Source organism: Petaurus breviceps, unplaced genomic scaffold (genome assembly GCF_028583685.1).
Source record: "Petaurus breviceps papuanus isolate PSGF00001 unplaced genomic scaffold, PetGlider_PUasm1.0 229, whole genome shotgun sequence".
Classification (NCBI taxonomy): domain Eukaryota; kingdom Metazoa; phylum Chordata; class Mammalia; order Diprotodontia; family Petauridae; genus Petaurus; species Petaurus breviceps.
This window is the reverse complement of record NW_027185903.1, coordinates 1,093,905-1,110,445: the sequence shown is the minus strand read 5'-3', so window position 1 is coordinate 1,110,445 and position 16,541 is coordinate 1,093,905. Positions and strand designations below refer to the sequence as shown.

The 16,541-nt window shown below is 39.0% G+C and overlaps 1 protein-coding gene across 1 annotated transcript in view; it reads right to left on the bottom strand.

Moving 5' to 3' along the window:
• Positions 1–16,541, bottom strand: part of TMC5 (transmembrane channel like 5) — a 145,313-nt gene that overhangs the window by 1,596 nt on the left and 127,176 nt on the right. Inside the window, 4 exon segments of the mRNA XM_069095969.1 lie at positions 1,026–1,094; positions 6,660–6,764; positions 8,630–8,708; positions 14,874–15,047. Coding sequence (XP_068952070.1) covers positions 1,026–1,094; positions 6,660–6,764; positions 8,630–8,708; positions 14,874–15,047 — 427 coding nt within the window.

Here is a 16,541-nt window from a genome sequence, read left to right as displayed (position 1 = left end):
CCTTCCTTCCTTCCTTCCTTCCTTCCTTCCTTCCTTCCTTCCTTCCTTCCTTCCTTCCTTCCATCCTCTCCTTGTATTCCTTTCTCCTTCCTTTCCTTCTTCAATTGTTCCCTTATTTACTTTCTTCTTCCCTCCCTTCCTCCCTTTTTCCTTTCTCCCTTCCTTTCTTTCCTGCCTTCCTAAATCCTAAAGCTATCTGTTGCACTTTGCAATAGCTCTTATTACTAGCAAGTTTCTCTCTACAGCACAGCTAAATTTTCTTTTCTATAACTTCCATTCATTGCTCCTAGCCCTGTAGTTTCATGTGCAATCATCTTATTCTGTTCTACTATATATATATTGAAATATCAATTTTACTTGGCATTTGTTAAGTTCAGAATAAAAATATAATGATAAAAAAAAGAATTAAGTCTCTTGGACAAGTATAGTTATTTTTTCATAGTATAATGCTGGGAAACAGCATTCTCCATGAGCTTGCAGACTCCTCCCAAGTCCTGAAGAACCTATGAGCTCTATTTAGATATATTGATCTCTTATAATAATAACAATAATCATAAATAATTAACATTTATATAACACTGTGTTAGGCACTGTGCTAAGCATTTTACATTTGTTATCTTATTTGATTCTTACAAACAACCCCTTCAAGGTTAGGTGCTATTATCCCCATTTTACAAATAAGGAAACTGAGGAAAACAGGTTAAATGACTTGCCCAGGATCACACAGCTACTAAGTATCTGAGGCAAAGTTTGAATTCAGGTCTTCCTAACTCCAGGGCACTTTATCTAATGCACTGCTAAGTTGCCTCTCGCTCCCCTTTTAAGAGGTGAAAGGTAGCTATAGGGGCTTAAGTTTGTCCATTCAGCTTCTTACCCTGAGAGAAATTCTGCTTCTGCTTGTCAGATCTGCTGATGACCTATCCAGGCCGGTCCCAGATTCCCTCTACAGACAGAAGAATATGCACATTAGATCCCAAATGACACAGCATGGAACCTGGATCTGTGACTGGGGACAAATATCTTACCCTTAAAGATGATGCTCTGCTTCTTCTTAGCAAATCTATTGACTCATTCAGGCTTTCCCTGCTCTCCATCTGCAGAGAGTCAAAAAGTCATGTCAAAACCCAAGTCACCTACCATTAAGATTATTTTTAATACTCATTTTAATGAGTTTAATACTTTAATACTCTGCTTTATTTCATGGGAATAATGCTGACCATGATCTTAAGCCCTTAACTTTTTTTTTCTTTTTTGGAGATAGGAAGGCAGGGCAATTGGGGTTAAGTGATTTGCCCAAGGTCACACAGCTAATAAGTGTTAAATGTCTGAGGCCGAATTTGAACTCAGGTCTTCCCAAATCCAAGGCCAGTGCTCTATTCACTGAGCCACCTAGCTGCCCCCTGGAGCCATTTTTAAAACAAAGAATAAGGACAGAGGAATGAAAAAGTGATTCAGCTAAATTAAACAACATATTAACCCAGTCTGACACTATGGACAACATTGTATAGTCATAGTTCCTTGCCTTTGTAAAGAAGGGAAGGAGGTATGGAGGCATCTTCTTGTGGTAATAACAAATACGTTAAGACATAAACAGGCAAAAAGAAGACAAAACTAGATTTATTTGAGGATGAAATGATAGTTAACTTAGAAAATTCTAGAGAATCTGTTAAAAAAAATGAGACAGTTGATTCAACAGAGTGGCACCATATAAAACAACAAACTCATAAAAATCAATAGTATTTCTATATAGAAAATAAAAATCCCAAAGGAAATAATGGAAAGTCCCATTCAAAATAACTACAAAATGCTTAAAACATTTGGGAGTTAATTTTCATCCACTGTTTTTTTTATAGTCTATCACCCAGGATTCTTAGCCAAGAGAGGGAAGGAATTTAACTAAAAAGACTGGGGAAGTCTGTCTTCCTGTCTGGATCCCTCTCCTTCTCCTGATCCTTAACACTGATGTCAGAATCTGGTCACGCACTCCAAATTTCTACAATTTTCATATTCTGACAGGTGAGATTACAGGTGCTTTTATGTGACTCCAGGTTGGTGAGAGGTTTTTTTTTTTATTCATTTACACAATACATTATGGTGACAGGCTTACAAAGTACTCAGTATTGGTTTTAGCTGCTTCTAAAAGAAAGGTAGGAGATGTGGTCATGGGGAGAGGGCAGGATGAGAAGATGGGAAAAAGGAAGAGAGGGAGAAACTAGGGCCTTTGATAAAGGCCTCATTTCTAAATTATATAGAGAATTGAGTCAAATTTATAAGAACACAAGTCATTCCTCAATTGATAAATGGTCAAAGGATATGAATAGGCAGTTTTCAGAGGAAGAAATTAAAGCTAAGTATAGTCATATGAAAAATGCTCTAAATAACTATTGATTAGAGAAATGCAAATCAAAACAACCCTGAAGTACCACGTCACACCTATCAAGGACAAAACAGGAAAATGATAAATGTTGATGAAGATGTGGGAAAGTTGGAACACTAATTCATTGATGGCAGAGCTGTGAGCTGATCTAACTATTCTGGAGAGCAATTTGGAGCTGTGCCCAAAGGTCTATAAAAATGTTCATACTCTTTGACTCAGCAATATGGCTTCTAAGGCTGTATCCCAAAGAGATCATAAAAATGGGAAAAAGGACTCATGTACAAAAATATTTATAGCAGCTCTCTTTGTGGTGACCAAGAATTGGAAACTGAGAGGATGTGCATCACTTGTGGAAAGGTTGAACAAGTTGTGGTATATGAATGTTAACGGAATACTATTATGCTATAAGAAATGATGAACAGGCGGACTTCAGAAAAACCTAGAAAGACTTATAGGAACTGATGCTAAGAGACGTGAGCAGAACCAGGAGAACTTTGTACACAGTAACAACCACAGTGTGTGATAACTGATTTTGATAAGATTTAGCCCTTCTCAGCAATGCAAGGACTTAAAACAATTCCAAAGGACTCTTGATGGAAAATGCTATCCACATCCAAAGAGCTATGGAGTCTGAATGCAGAGTGAAGCAGACTTTCTTGTTTTTGTTTGGTTTTGTTTCTTTCTCATGGTTTCTCCCATTCGTTCTAATTCTTATATATAACATGACTAATGTGAAAATATATTACATAGGAATGTATATGTAGAGCCTATTTGAGATTTCAGGCTGTCTTGGGGAAGGAGGGGGAGAAAATTGAACACTTATGGAAGTGAATGTTGAAAACTAAAAATAAATAAATTAACTAATTAAAAGAATTCGAAGAGAAGGAGGAGAACCAAGGAAGAAAAGATGAAATGGAAGCCAAAGTGATACAGGAGAGAAAGAAGAGAAAAGGTAACAGCTAAAAGGAAGGGAGGGAGAAGGAGAGAGGCAGAAGAAGGATAAAGTAGGAAAAGGAAAATAAAATGGTTTCTCCCCCCAGAGAATGGGAAAGAAGGAAAGGGAGGAATAAAATTGAAGCACTTAAAGGCAGTGAAACATAATCAGATGACCCAAATCCTGGTATTGGGGGATTCTTCTCAGTTTAGCTCATTGTGGATATTGAGGAAGACGCCATTTCCATGGAGGGCTTGGGGTGAAACATGAATATTAGGGCCTGATCTGAAGCCCTCAAGCTGAGGGAAAACTGGTTCTTCCTTCATAGCACCATGGTCATTTAATATGGAATAAGCATTCAACGCAACATGTTTAGAAAATCCCTACCTTGGGGAACTTTCAGAAATCAGTCCCATTTGGGTAACAGCAGTATGAATCCTGTACAAAACCCTTTTGTATGGTCTTCTTTTAGTTGGTAAAATACTTTCATTTCATTGGTTTTTTGTAATCTTTAATATTTGATTACATGGTTCTATAAGAAGGCTCTTGTCCTAGGTCCTACAGCTGACAAAGCTGAGACTGGAGTTCAAATCTAACTTTCATCTCACTGCTCCTTTCACTACAATACACACTCCTTTCACTTAACACTTACTAGCCATGTGACCTTGGGCAAGTCACTTAACCCCAATTGCCCTGACTTTCCCCCTCTAAAAAGCAAAAACAAAAAGTTAAGGGCTTAAGATCATGGTCAGCATTATTCCCATGAAATAAAGCAGACTGAGTAGTGGATAGAATGCTAGACTGAGTCAAGAACATCCAGGTTCAAGGGGCAGCCAGGTGGCTCAGCGAGTAAGAGCACCGGCTCCAGTGTCGGGATGACCTGGATCAAATCCGGGCTCAGACACTCAGCACCACACCCAGAAATAACTGGCCGTGTAACCTTGAGCAAGTTACTTAACCCCAATTGCTTTAAAAAAAAAAAAGAACATCCAGGTTCAAATTCTGCTTCTGACACTTGTCAGAAACAAACCAAGGTTTCCTTATATCACTATTTTACAGGCCCACTTATATGCAAGTTTCTTCTCTATTAGAAGGGGAACTGCTTGAAACCCAACACTTTCACTTTTGTCTTTGTATTCCCATAGCCCAGCAAAGTTCCTGACACAGAGCATACATTTCCCTCATCTCACCATTGTTGCTTCATTTTGGATGAGCACTTAATACAACATTCTCAGAAAAATCCTTATCTTTTAAGTTTCCAGAAATTAGCTCTATTTAGTTAACATAAGTAATACTCATCCCTTGCATTTATATAGTTTTTAGAGATTATCTATGAGAAAAATTATTATTTCTCTCTTGTATTTAATCAGGTTTTTCCTTAAGATTTTTCCTCTTTTCTACTTTCTCATCCAAAAATCAACCAGTGTGGGAAATCTTGGGCAAAGGCTTTCCCAGGCTAAGATCTAATCAAAAAGAAAAAGAAATTCTAAATTTAAGTTAATGGATGGATTCCTGCTCATTGTGTTTACTCAGACAAGTATGAAAAAACGTAGATTCTCCCTTTTGTCAGACAGGTGATATGGAAATTGATAAGTCTCTCTGACCAAGATTTGGGTGATCCAACTCATTGTACCTCAAGATGTTCACTGTAGTCCCATCGGCCTATGTAATGGACAAAAAAGATCTTGGGGCCGAATTTAATGTTACTGAAATAGGAAGATCTCCCCCCTCCATTAATAGGCCTATGTGACCTGCTTGCTCACAGCTGTGGTCACATGGAGCCTGAGTCACATGGAGCTCAGTGTGAGAGGAGCTTACCCAACAGAGCAGGGGGGCAGAGAGAAATGAGAGAGAAACAGCTTGAGTGGGTAGAGGGAGGAATCTTGCCTAGAGGAACTTGTTTGTGGAGAGGTCTAACAGAAAGAAGACTTAAGATGTTGGAGGTCCCTGGATTAGTGATAAGTACCCTGCCAAATCTTACCTCCTGGTATTCTAATGATGTACCAAATATATATTTTGGTTTTGACTTTGAAAAAAAGAAAAAAGATGCTCAATGTAATTGAGAAAGTTGATTCAATGAGGACCCCTAACTCTATACCAATCTATATTAATCAATTTGATACGTTAAGAGTAGTGATTATAAGTTCCATACATTTGGCCCTAGAACTATGAGCTGCAGATGGTAAGATCACTTACATGATCATAGGAAGCTAGCTAAAGGCCCTTCACCCTTCTTTTTCCTTGTCATAGTGACCAAGACAAGTGTGACAGAGGTGACTCAACTACATGGAATATCCCTCAAATTTATTTTTGTACCTCTAGACCATTGTCTCTTGTCCAACATGAGCAGCTATCCATTTTACAACAATCTATGACCATCTAACCAGTGGAAGTATTCTTTTCTTCACCCAATTTGTGACCCTGCTGCCTAACCTTTGATCCTGCTGATATATTGTTTTGTTTGTTTTAGCCTATGCATCATACATCAACCAATGGAATTATTCTGTATTTATTATAGCTGGTCTTGAATGTTTAGATATCTAACACTATAAAAATAGAGCCCTGGATGGAGGGAACATCTCAAATCATGATGAAGATTCTCTTATAATACGAATCTCTCTTATTGTAGGATGAGTAATTTTTATTCCCACATAATATAGCCAACTTCTCACTATAATATTCACTCTCTCATTAATTGTTAACCAATCAAAGTTGATTGCCACCCTCAGGAATACCCATTCTTTCAAAGGTATATAATCTGTGAACCCACCTTGAGAGGTCTTTGGCCCTTGAGAGTGCCCCTGACCTCTTTTATTAATAAGCATGCTAGACTTATTAATAAAATTATTAGATTACCCAGAAACTTTGTCTCTCGAGCTTTTTAAATGTCACACCTATATTATTTCATTTATCAGTACTCGTAATGTCCTTTGCTGGAATCAGGACAAAAAAAGTTATCCCCTTCTTTTTTAAAAAACATATTGAGGAAGGGGCAGCGAGGTGGCACAGTGAATAGAGCACTGGCCCTGAAGTCAGGAGGACCTGAGTTCAAATCTGGCCTTAGACACTTGACACAACTAGCTGTGTGACCTTGGGCAAATCACTTAAGCCCAATTGCCTTGCCTTCCCCCCTCCAAAAAAAAAAAACCAGATTGGGGAGATAGGGTTCAGAAAGTATAAGTGGTTTGCACCTCAGGCCACCCAGGCATTTTGTGACCCAGCTGGAACTAGAATCCACACCTTCTGATTCTTTGGCCAAGATTCTTTCCATTACTACACCTCATTGAGATTCAAAGGGAAGTATACCTCAGGAGAAGCCTGAGCTCATCATTAGGACTTGAGACTCACCTCTTGTTCTCTCATTTCTTGAGCCAGTGGGAAAGTATTTGTTTTCTTCAGGGTCTCCTGGAGCTTTAAAATCTTCTCCACAAGAAACATCTTGTCTTTTCTCTCCTGTCCAAAATAACAATGGTACAAAAGTATGGGGAGCAGGTGGCAAAAGTAAGAGAAGACTTTTGGAAAGAGGAAGTAGGTTGATTTTCATACGTCATTGTAATATTCAGTTTGGAGAGAGGGTTAGAAGAATGAGATAAAGAACAGTCACCATGCTTTTTGGTTTTTTTTTTAAAGCAATTGGGGTTAAGTAACTTGCTCAAGGTTACATGGCCAGTTATTTCTTGGGGGAGTGCTAAGTATCAGAGCCCGGATTCGATCCCAGGTCATCCTGACTCTGGGGCCGGTGCTCTTACTCGCTGTGCTACCTGGCTGCCCCACCATGCTTTTTCTTGGTGTGAAATAAAATTGTTACAGATTTTGCCTAACCACCAACACTGAGCCATGCATAGTGATGAACCCCTCTGAATCTAGAAAATTAGAAATGCTTTTGGGATTGGTACCAGAAGGAGACTTACATTTCCTAGAACTCATGGGCAAAATTATGACAAATATGAAGTTGTCTTCTGCGTCCTTCCTTCTGTATCATGGCATCTCTCTTCACATTTCCTTTCCAATTCCAGTAGGTACCCTATGTGCCCTAGTAAATCCTAGATCTGTCCTTCCTGACTCATTTTCATGTAATACCTCTCTCTTCCAACCACTCCCTGGAGAACCTGTCCTGGTCTTGCATTTTCCTGTCTGTTAAAGTCAATGCAAGCGTTCTCTATTTCATTTCCTCAAGAACACAAGGCATCAACCAGTGAAGTTAATGAAGTACACTGTGCCAAGTGATCAAGTCTAGGAAAACTTCTTCCCAGTATCAATATATGAGTATTTTAACTGAGACCTGAGCACAATGCCCTGCCCAGGTGATTAGTGACTCTCATGTTATAGTTTTCAGGTCAATAATTCTATAGACAAGGTATGTTTGATGGCCTTCTTTGCAGATTGCTCAATAAAGTAGTGAGTTCTCTGTTTTGGCTCAACCACTTGTCGGAGACATTGCAGATGAGATTCACAATTCATTGTAATGAGTAACGATGAAGGATTCTTCAAATGTTAATATTCTATGATTCTAAGTAGCTACACACACTCATGTAGGTGTGGGGCCAGCCCATGTTATATGTCTGACTAGGAGTAAACCCAAATTCTGCTGAATTCTATCAATTAAGTCATTTAGAGCAAAATTTTCTAGAGTATGATTTGCCAAACTGTCTTACTGTATACAGAAACTTATTCACAGTGATGACAGTTGTATGATGATTCTGGGACACATGATGGAGGAAATAAATCTATGCTACCACCTATTCTTATCTCCCCTGGGAATATCTTTAAACTCTTCAGGGTTTTTTTTTTTTTTTGGAGGGCAATTGGGGATAAGTAACTTGCCCAAGGTTACATGGCTGGTTTTATTTTGTGTGGCTGTTAAGTGTGTGAGGCCAGAACCGAACTCGGGTCCTCGACTCCAGGGCCAGAGCTTTACTCACTGAGCCACCTAGCCACCCAAACTCTTCAGGTTTTTAGCAGAGGAGTTTGTAATATTTTTTATTTCATGGACTCCTTTTGCAATCTGGTAAATCCTATGTGGCCCTTCTCAGAATAATTTTTTAAATGTATAAAATAAAATATATGGGATTATAAAGGAGATGAATTATACTGAAGCACATGCACATACATGTATTATATGTATACACATACTTATATGTGTATACACGCACACATCTATACACATGCATTCACATATACACATCAAGTTCATAGACTCCAAGTTAAGAACCCCTGCTTTAGCAGGACCCCGTGAAGAAATGGGACACAAAGAAGGCTTCTATGGTTATTTGCAAATTTAAAAGAGAAAAAGAGAACAACAGTAGTAAGAAACTTGCATTGATGATCTGTTCATGTAGAAGTTTGATCATGACTTTTCTTCCTTCAATTATCTGCCAGTAAAGATATGTGATCATCCTTAAAATAAAAAAAGAAGAAAACAAAAAAATGCAAATAATTCTGTCAGGGATCTATGGTATTGTGTTAACAAAGTAAACAAGAAAGTACAATTAAGGTCTGGAAGCAAGGCAGTTACACAGTTAATACCCCTAAGGAATACAGCATCTCTCTCATGCTGGGGTTGCTCCTATATTGTAGACATGAACAGGGGGAAATGGGACTTCTGCAGGTGTCCCTGTAATACTCATTAGCATTTAAACATCACTTTAAGGTTTGCTAAACACTTTATATGTGTTATATTTTTGATCTTCACAACAATCCTGGGAATTAGAGGTTATTATTATTCCTATTTTACAGATGAGGAAACTGAGGCAAACAAGGCTAAGCAACTTGCCCAGAGTCACACAGCTACCAAATGTCTGAGGCCAGATTTGGACTCACGTCTTCCTGATTCCAAGTCTGTTGCTCTATCCACTGTTATGACATCAGATCATAAAACCAAGATGCTTAAAATTTGGACCACAAAGAACACCAAGGGGATTTGGCTATAATGAATTAGTGTCTTGATTATATCAGAGCCCTCCAATCTCTGTTTCCATTGTTGTCCCTCAATTATTTCAGACTCTGCCTGGTCTCATTTGGGGTTTTCTTGGCAAAGATACTGTAGTTGTTTTCCATTTCCTTCTCCAACTTATTTTACAGATGAGGAAAATGAGGTAAACAAGGTTAAGCAATTTGCCCAGAGTCACACAGCTGGCTAGGTAAGTGTCTGAGGTCAGATCTGAACTCAGGTCTTCCTGACTCCAGGTTGGGTGCTCTATCAACTGCGACATTCAGCTGCTCTGACTTGTGGAATTCAAATCCATATCTCACCTGTTGTCTTATCCTGGAACTTCCCTCAGCATCTGAGCCTTCTTGCCTTAGAACATTCAACCATTACAGGAATATCCTTCTGCCAGATCAGTCCCCTTCTCCCATTGGTGAGCTTCTCTTGAGGCCTTCATTTTGCTAAAGGACTTAGTCTGTCCAACCTTCCCCTCCTGGCTCTGATCTTGACTTCTGAACTTGAAAATCACACCCCTGTACCAGGTACCTTTACTCCACTTTTTAAAGCTTCCTTTCCTGTGTTGTCTCTTTGAGGCAGGAGTTGTATTTCTTTCTGGTTGTGTCTGTATCTTCAGTATTTAGCACAGTGCTTAATAAATAACAACTTGTTTCTTTGCTTCCTTCCTTTCTTGAGGCCAGTGATAGAACATTTGACCCTTTGGGTCACAGACCTTTTTGGTTTTTGATTGGCTTAAAAGCAACTGAGTTTTTTGCTTTCTGATGGTTTAGGAAAACAGTTATGCTTTGTTTTACACCTCAGGAATGTTCAGCAACAAATGTGTGTGGAGGAGGTAGATCAAGAAAAATTACTTGATCAACTAGAGAAGTTTACAGCTCCTTTATTTGGGACTTAGTTGATGATGATGATGATGATGATGGTGATAGTGGTGATGGCTAACATTTATATAGCACTTTTAGGTTTGCAAAGCACTTGACAAAATTATTTTACTTGATTCTCACAACTCTGGGAGCTAGGTGCTATTATCCCTGTTTAACAGATGAGGAAACTGAGGCAAATGGGGTTAAGGAACTTACATGGCTAGAAAGTGTCTGAAGTCAAAATTTTAACTGAGGGCTTCCTGACTCCAGGACCAGTGCTATATCTACTAGTGGCCACTAAGCTGCCTAGGCTTACATTTTTTCTAGTAGGGTGCCACTGGCAACCTCTTGGAGGAGATTAAAAATCCCACCTGGGCAACAGAGATGATTTGATTGAATCCGTTTATTGAGTAAGAATTATGCCTTTTGGCTGAACTTATTTCAGAGGACAAACCAGAGAATAGCAAAGCTTAAGAAAAGCCAAGGACACTAGGGGTGGGGATAGGGAAATTTCCTCTGCCAGAAGTTGATAATGGTTACTTAAGGGCAGAGGTACAAGAAAATTGTGTGTATATTTGTCTGAGAAGGCAAGTCCCTGGACTTCTAATTCCTGGCCCCAGCTTTGAAGAGGTTGTGACACCCTCCCAGACCAACAGCTAGCAGCTATAGAGAGAGTACCATGTGATCCAAGTGGTGGAGTTCCAGAATCCTAGCCTCAACAATAAAGAAGAGATTTCTTGGACAGCATGATTCCATAATCCAAGTTTCTAGCATGAGAAAGAGGAGCTTGAAGCATGCTAGTCCCAGAGTTGCCTTGTTAAACACCCCAAGTTTGAGAGTTCTAAAATCCCATATTCCAGAGAGTTCTTTGGGCATGAGTAGGCTTTTCAGGAGAAGAAATATGAGGCCCCTGGAGCATGAAGAACACCAAAGGACTAAAGTCACAATGTGAGGGAGGGAAGATCCTGACTTTGCTCTCTGTTCTTACTAAGAGGCGGTATAAGATTGGATGTTAGTATGGGCCTCTGGGGCAAAAGTGATATCTTCTGGAATGTTAGGAAGATGCTCATCTAGCAACCTGTTCTTTTCTAAGAAAGAATTCAAGTCCTTAGGGTAGTGCCCAAGACTGGATACTCACTAAGGCTGGTCTCACTGATGAAAGGATTCATGGAATGTTGGGGGGCAAGGCTTTCTTCCTTGGGGAACCTCAAATTTATTTCCTTTCTAAACCACGGGAGGCACTATGAATTCAGTGTCTGCATAGGCCCTTGTAGGGTAGGTGGTACTAGCTGAAAAGGGAAGGAGAGTCATATGGATTATTTATGTGCTCTTCTGGATATATAGGTGACACTAGGTGATAGAGCACCTGACCTGGAGTCTGGAAGACCTGAGTCCAAATCTCAACTCAGACACTTACTAACTGTATGATCTGGACAAGTCACTTAATCCTGTTTGCCTCAGTTTCCTCATCTGTAAAATGGACTGGAGAAGGAAATGGCAAATCACTCCAGTATCTTTGCCAAGAAAATCCTAAATGAGGTCACAAAGGAAAAACCACTGAACAACTGAGTCCTTTATGTTGTTTTTGCTTTATCTGTGAGGTAGAATAAAAGTTGTTCTGAATCCGTAGCTGATGGTTACATTAAGTGCTTGTATGGGAGCTAGAGATTCTTTTATCTACATCTGTGGAGATATAGATCTGAACTATATTTGGATATAACCTAGAGGGAACTTTGGCTGGAAGCAAAGCAAGTCAAAAAATTCTGGGTTGGGGGTTGGGGGGAGGGGCTTCCCATAGGATCTGGCATATATGAGTCCAGAGCTCACATCCTGGACTATATGTTATATGTGTAAATGTATCATACTTCAAACACACTGGGTAGCTCAATAGTCTGAGGAATCTAACGTCAGGGTAGTATAATATATATCAAAGACTAAACCAGGAGTTAGAAGAGCAGCATTCTAATCCTAGCTCTGCCAGTGACCTTAGTCAAGTCAATTTACTTCCCTGGACCTCAGTTGCCTCATCTGTAAAATGAAGCAGTTGGACTAGATGGTGTCTAAGATACTGTCCAGCTTCACCTTTCTATGCAGTAAATTACCATACTCTGTATTTTGTTTGAATTCAGATTTTCATAAAGCAACTTTGTTTAAATGGGGAAAGGGCTACAACTCTAGCACAAAATGTTTAGACCTGTGATTCAGAATCATTGGTTTGACAATTGCTGGCCAAAGAGCCTATCTAGCCATACTGTAAGAAATCCGAGTGAGCAACGTAGTCCTTGCTCTCCAAACAGCTGAGGACTGTCTCTTAATATTCAGTATCACACAGCCACAGCACCATAGCATCTGCCAAAATGCACAGCCACAGGGATACATGGTCACCACTGTAAAGAATCCAACTTGTGCAAAGCCATTGAGTGCATGAAACACTATCATTTCACCAAACCCTCATGCTGCACATTAGGCAATGCTGCCTAATTTTAGAGGCGGCTGATGGTGCAATGGATAGAATAATGGAGTCCAGAAGAACAGAGTTCAAATCCAACCTCAGATACATTTTGTGTCACTTAACATGTTTGCCTCTGTTTCTTCATTTGTAAATTGGGGACAATAGGAGCACCTGCCTACCTTATGGGTTGTTGTAAGCATCAAATAAGATAATATTTGGAAAAGCACTTAGAACAGTGCCTAGCACATAGTAGGTGCTATATAAAAATGTTTATTCCCTTCCCCTGTTCCCTTCTCAGTTTTTCTTGAATTACCTACCTTACCTACTCTCTCTCCACCCACTTTGTACTGCTGCTAAGAACTCCTTCAAGATTTCTGCCTCACTGTTTGACTTTATTTACCCTTGTAGCTATGATATAGCAGAAAAAAGCTGACTAAATTTGGTATCAAAGGACATGGGTTCAAATTCTGACTATCACTTTCTACTTAAGTAACTTCTGTGGAGTCATTTCAATGGATATATATCAATGTTCTCCAAAAATTCCAGAATGTAGAACCTAAGCCTATTAAACTCAAGAACATTGTTAAGATGTTATCTGACCATAGAGCTGAATGGCACAGTGGATAGAGTATTGAAACTGTAATTAGAAAAACTTGATTTCAAATCTAACCTCAGACACTTACTGGTTGTGTGACCCTGGGCAAGTCACTTAAACATTGACTGTCTGTGTCAGCTTGCTCAACTGTAAAATGGGGATAGTAATAGTATCTACCTCCCAGAGTTGTTCTGAGGATCAAAAGAGATAACATTTCTAAAGCACTTTGCAACCTTTAAAGGGCTATATAAATGCTAGCCATTATGGTGGTGATGATGACATCATTAGGAGTTTAAGCCAATTAATCTCTGGGCCTCAGATATAAATAATCTGCAAAACAAAAGATCCAACCCTGCAGTGTAACTGTGAGGATCAAAGGAGAGAATGAAGTCAAAGTGCTTAGAGAAGTGTGAAAAGTATGATGCTGTCATCAACATCATCACAATATGAGTACCAGTGTCTCAAGGAACACTCCATCTCCCACCAGTGTGCCTTTGCACTGGCAATCTCCCATGCTTGGGACATCCTCCTTCCTTACCTCCTTTTCTTAGAATCTCTGGCTTCTTTCAAGATTCAGCTCAGACACCATCCAGAAGCTACCACCGAGAAGTCCCCAGTGCTTAGAACTTTCCTCTCTGAAGTGATTTCCTATGTATTTTATATTACCTATTGATATACGTGATGTCTCTTTCATTAGAATGGGAGCGTTTTGAGGGTAGGGACTCTTTTTTGCTTTTTTTTTTGTATCCCCAGCACTTAACACAGTGTCTGGGACAGAGCAAATGCTTATTAAGTGCTTGTTAAATAGCTGATTGGTTAATGTAGCTAAATATTATTATTATTATTATATAACATATATAATTTAACCCCAACTGCCCCTCCAAAAAGGCAAAAAAAAAATTTTTTTAAAGCAATGGGCTCTTAAAGGGGACTGTATATAAATTGAGCTCTCTCATATATCAATAAATATCTGATATTTATATAGCACTTGAAAGTTTGCAAAGTGCCTTACATCTATTATCTGATTTGAGTTGATCAATATGATGACAAAGCCATAACAACACTTTATTAATAATAATTTTAAAAAGGAACTGGGTTCATATAGCACATTTAACTTTTCAAATTGCTTTCCAAGGAATCGAGGATCTCACGCATCTATCCTTTTAACTAGTTGGATAGGGCAGGCAGTATTATTTCCATTTGCTGGAGGTACAGAGGCAGGTAGGTGACTCAGTGAATAGAGTACTAGTCCTGGAGCCAAAAAAAAAAACTGTGTCCAAATCTGGCCCCAGACACTTACTAGCTGTGTGACCCTTAGCAAGTCACTTAACCTCTGTCTGCCTTAATCTGTTGGAGAAGAAAATGGCAAATCACCCCAGTATCCCACGGACAGTGTTACCATGCTATAGTCCGTTGGGTCAAGAAGATCGGACCCAACTGAGCAACAACAATAAGAAATAGGCAATATTTCCATTTCTGAGGTATAGAAATGTTAAATAGTTTGCTTAAGGTCATGGAGGTTGTTAGAGGCATGGTTCGGATGAGAAGTCCCTTCTCCTAATGCTTCTTTGCTCTTCCCACTAAACTCAAGGTTAACAGGATTTTATGGATCAATCTTCAGTAAGCTATTTCTTCTACCCTTCCTCCTACCCACAGCCCTATCCCCAAAGTCTTAATCACCCCCCTTATTTTATTTTGTTGTTCTACTTACAAGACAATGAGGGTGAGGATGAAGAAGAAATGCACACTCCCGATGAGATTCCGATAAATCCATACTACCCATAAGTAGCTAGGTCTGTTGCTAAGTATCTCAATCCATCCATAGATTGCATGGATGATGGAAGGCAGGCCTTGGAAAGGACCACACTGAGCTGAAGGTTTCGACCTGAGCAGAAAAGGAAAATGAGGTAGATTTGGTTCTAAAATGATTATGTTTTCTCTGATCTACCTCTTGTCATTATTTTACTAGTATCTGACTTGTTCTGTAAACCTGAAATCAAAAAAATTTCTCAGATATGAACTCAGATGGATAACTCCTGCAAAGTTAAGAGTTCTCCTAACATAGAAATAATATTAATAATGCTTTTATTGGGGCAGCTAGATGGCCCAGTGAATAGAGCTCTGGCCCTGGAGTCAGGAGGACCTGAGTTCAAATCTGGCCTCAGACACTTAACACTTAGTAGTTATGTGATCTTGGGCAAGTCACTTAACCCCAATTGCCCTGCTCTCCCCCCTCCAAAAAAAAATAATGCTTTTATTAATAATAAATAACATCTAATATTTATGTAGCATTTTACTCTTTACAAAGCACTTCCCCTCTACTGAGTACTACTCAGCTAGGTGGCACAGTGGTTAGAATACTGGGCCTGGAGTCAAGTCCTGATGACTAATGTGGAAATAAGTTTAATATGATTGTACATGTATAGCCTATATCAGATTGCTTGCCATCTTGGGGAGGGGGGAAGAGAAAGAGTGAGGTAGAAAAAAAATTTTGGAACTCTAAATCTTATAAAAGTGAATGCTGAAAACTAAAAAAAAAGAGACGAGTTCAAATGTGGCCTTGGACATTACTAGCTGTGTGCTGTGTTACAATGGACAAGTCACTTAACCTCTATCTTTTCCGTTTCCTCAACTGTAAAATGGGGATCATAATAGCACATCCACTCCCCAGGGTTCATGTGAGAATCAAATGAGATAATATTTGAAAAGTGCTTAGTGCTTGTCACATATAGGTGCTTATTAAATGTGTGTTCCTTTCCTCTTAGGAGAGACAGTATAAGTATTATTATTATTTTAGAAAGTGACTTTAATGTGCCAGGCAGACAGAACTTAAAGTGATTTTCCCAGGGTCACCCAGCTGGTAAATGTCTGAGGTGGAATTTTAACTCATCTTCCCAGTCATGTGCTGTATGGGGGGGGGGGGAGCTACTATAGGAAAAGTACTTAGACCTAGGGGCATATCTATATGTTTACCCTTAATAGAACCTTAAAAGTATGAGCAGAAAAACAATTTACACTATAACATCAGTATTATAAAAATGGACAATTTTATGGACATTTATAATGCTAATTAATGTTAATTAATAGATGAAGTAATGTGTAATAGATGGGCTTATGTGAGGTTAAATTTTCAGTGTGAGCATTTTCCAGTACAAGTCTTATGAACCCCAACTTTACAGATAAGGAAGGAGAGCATTTATGACTCTCTTATGAATACACAGCAGTTTAGGGGCAGAGCCATTTTCTGAAACCAGTCTTAGAAAACTTCAAGTTAAATGTTCTTTTCATTACATCATGCTGATCATACCCTTTTTTGGGGTCACTTTAGTTTTATTCATCTGTTTTCTTTTTACATTACATATATTTGCAGATTATCCCC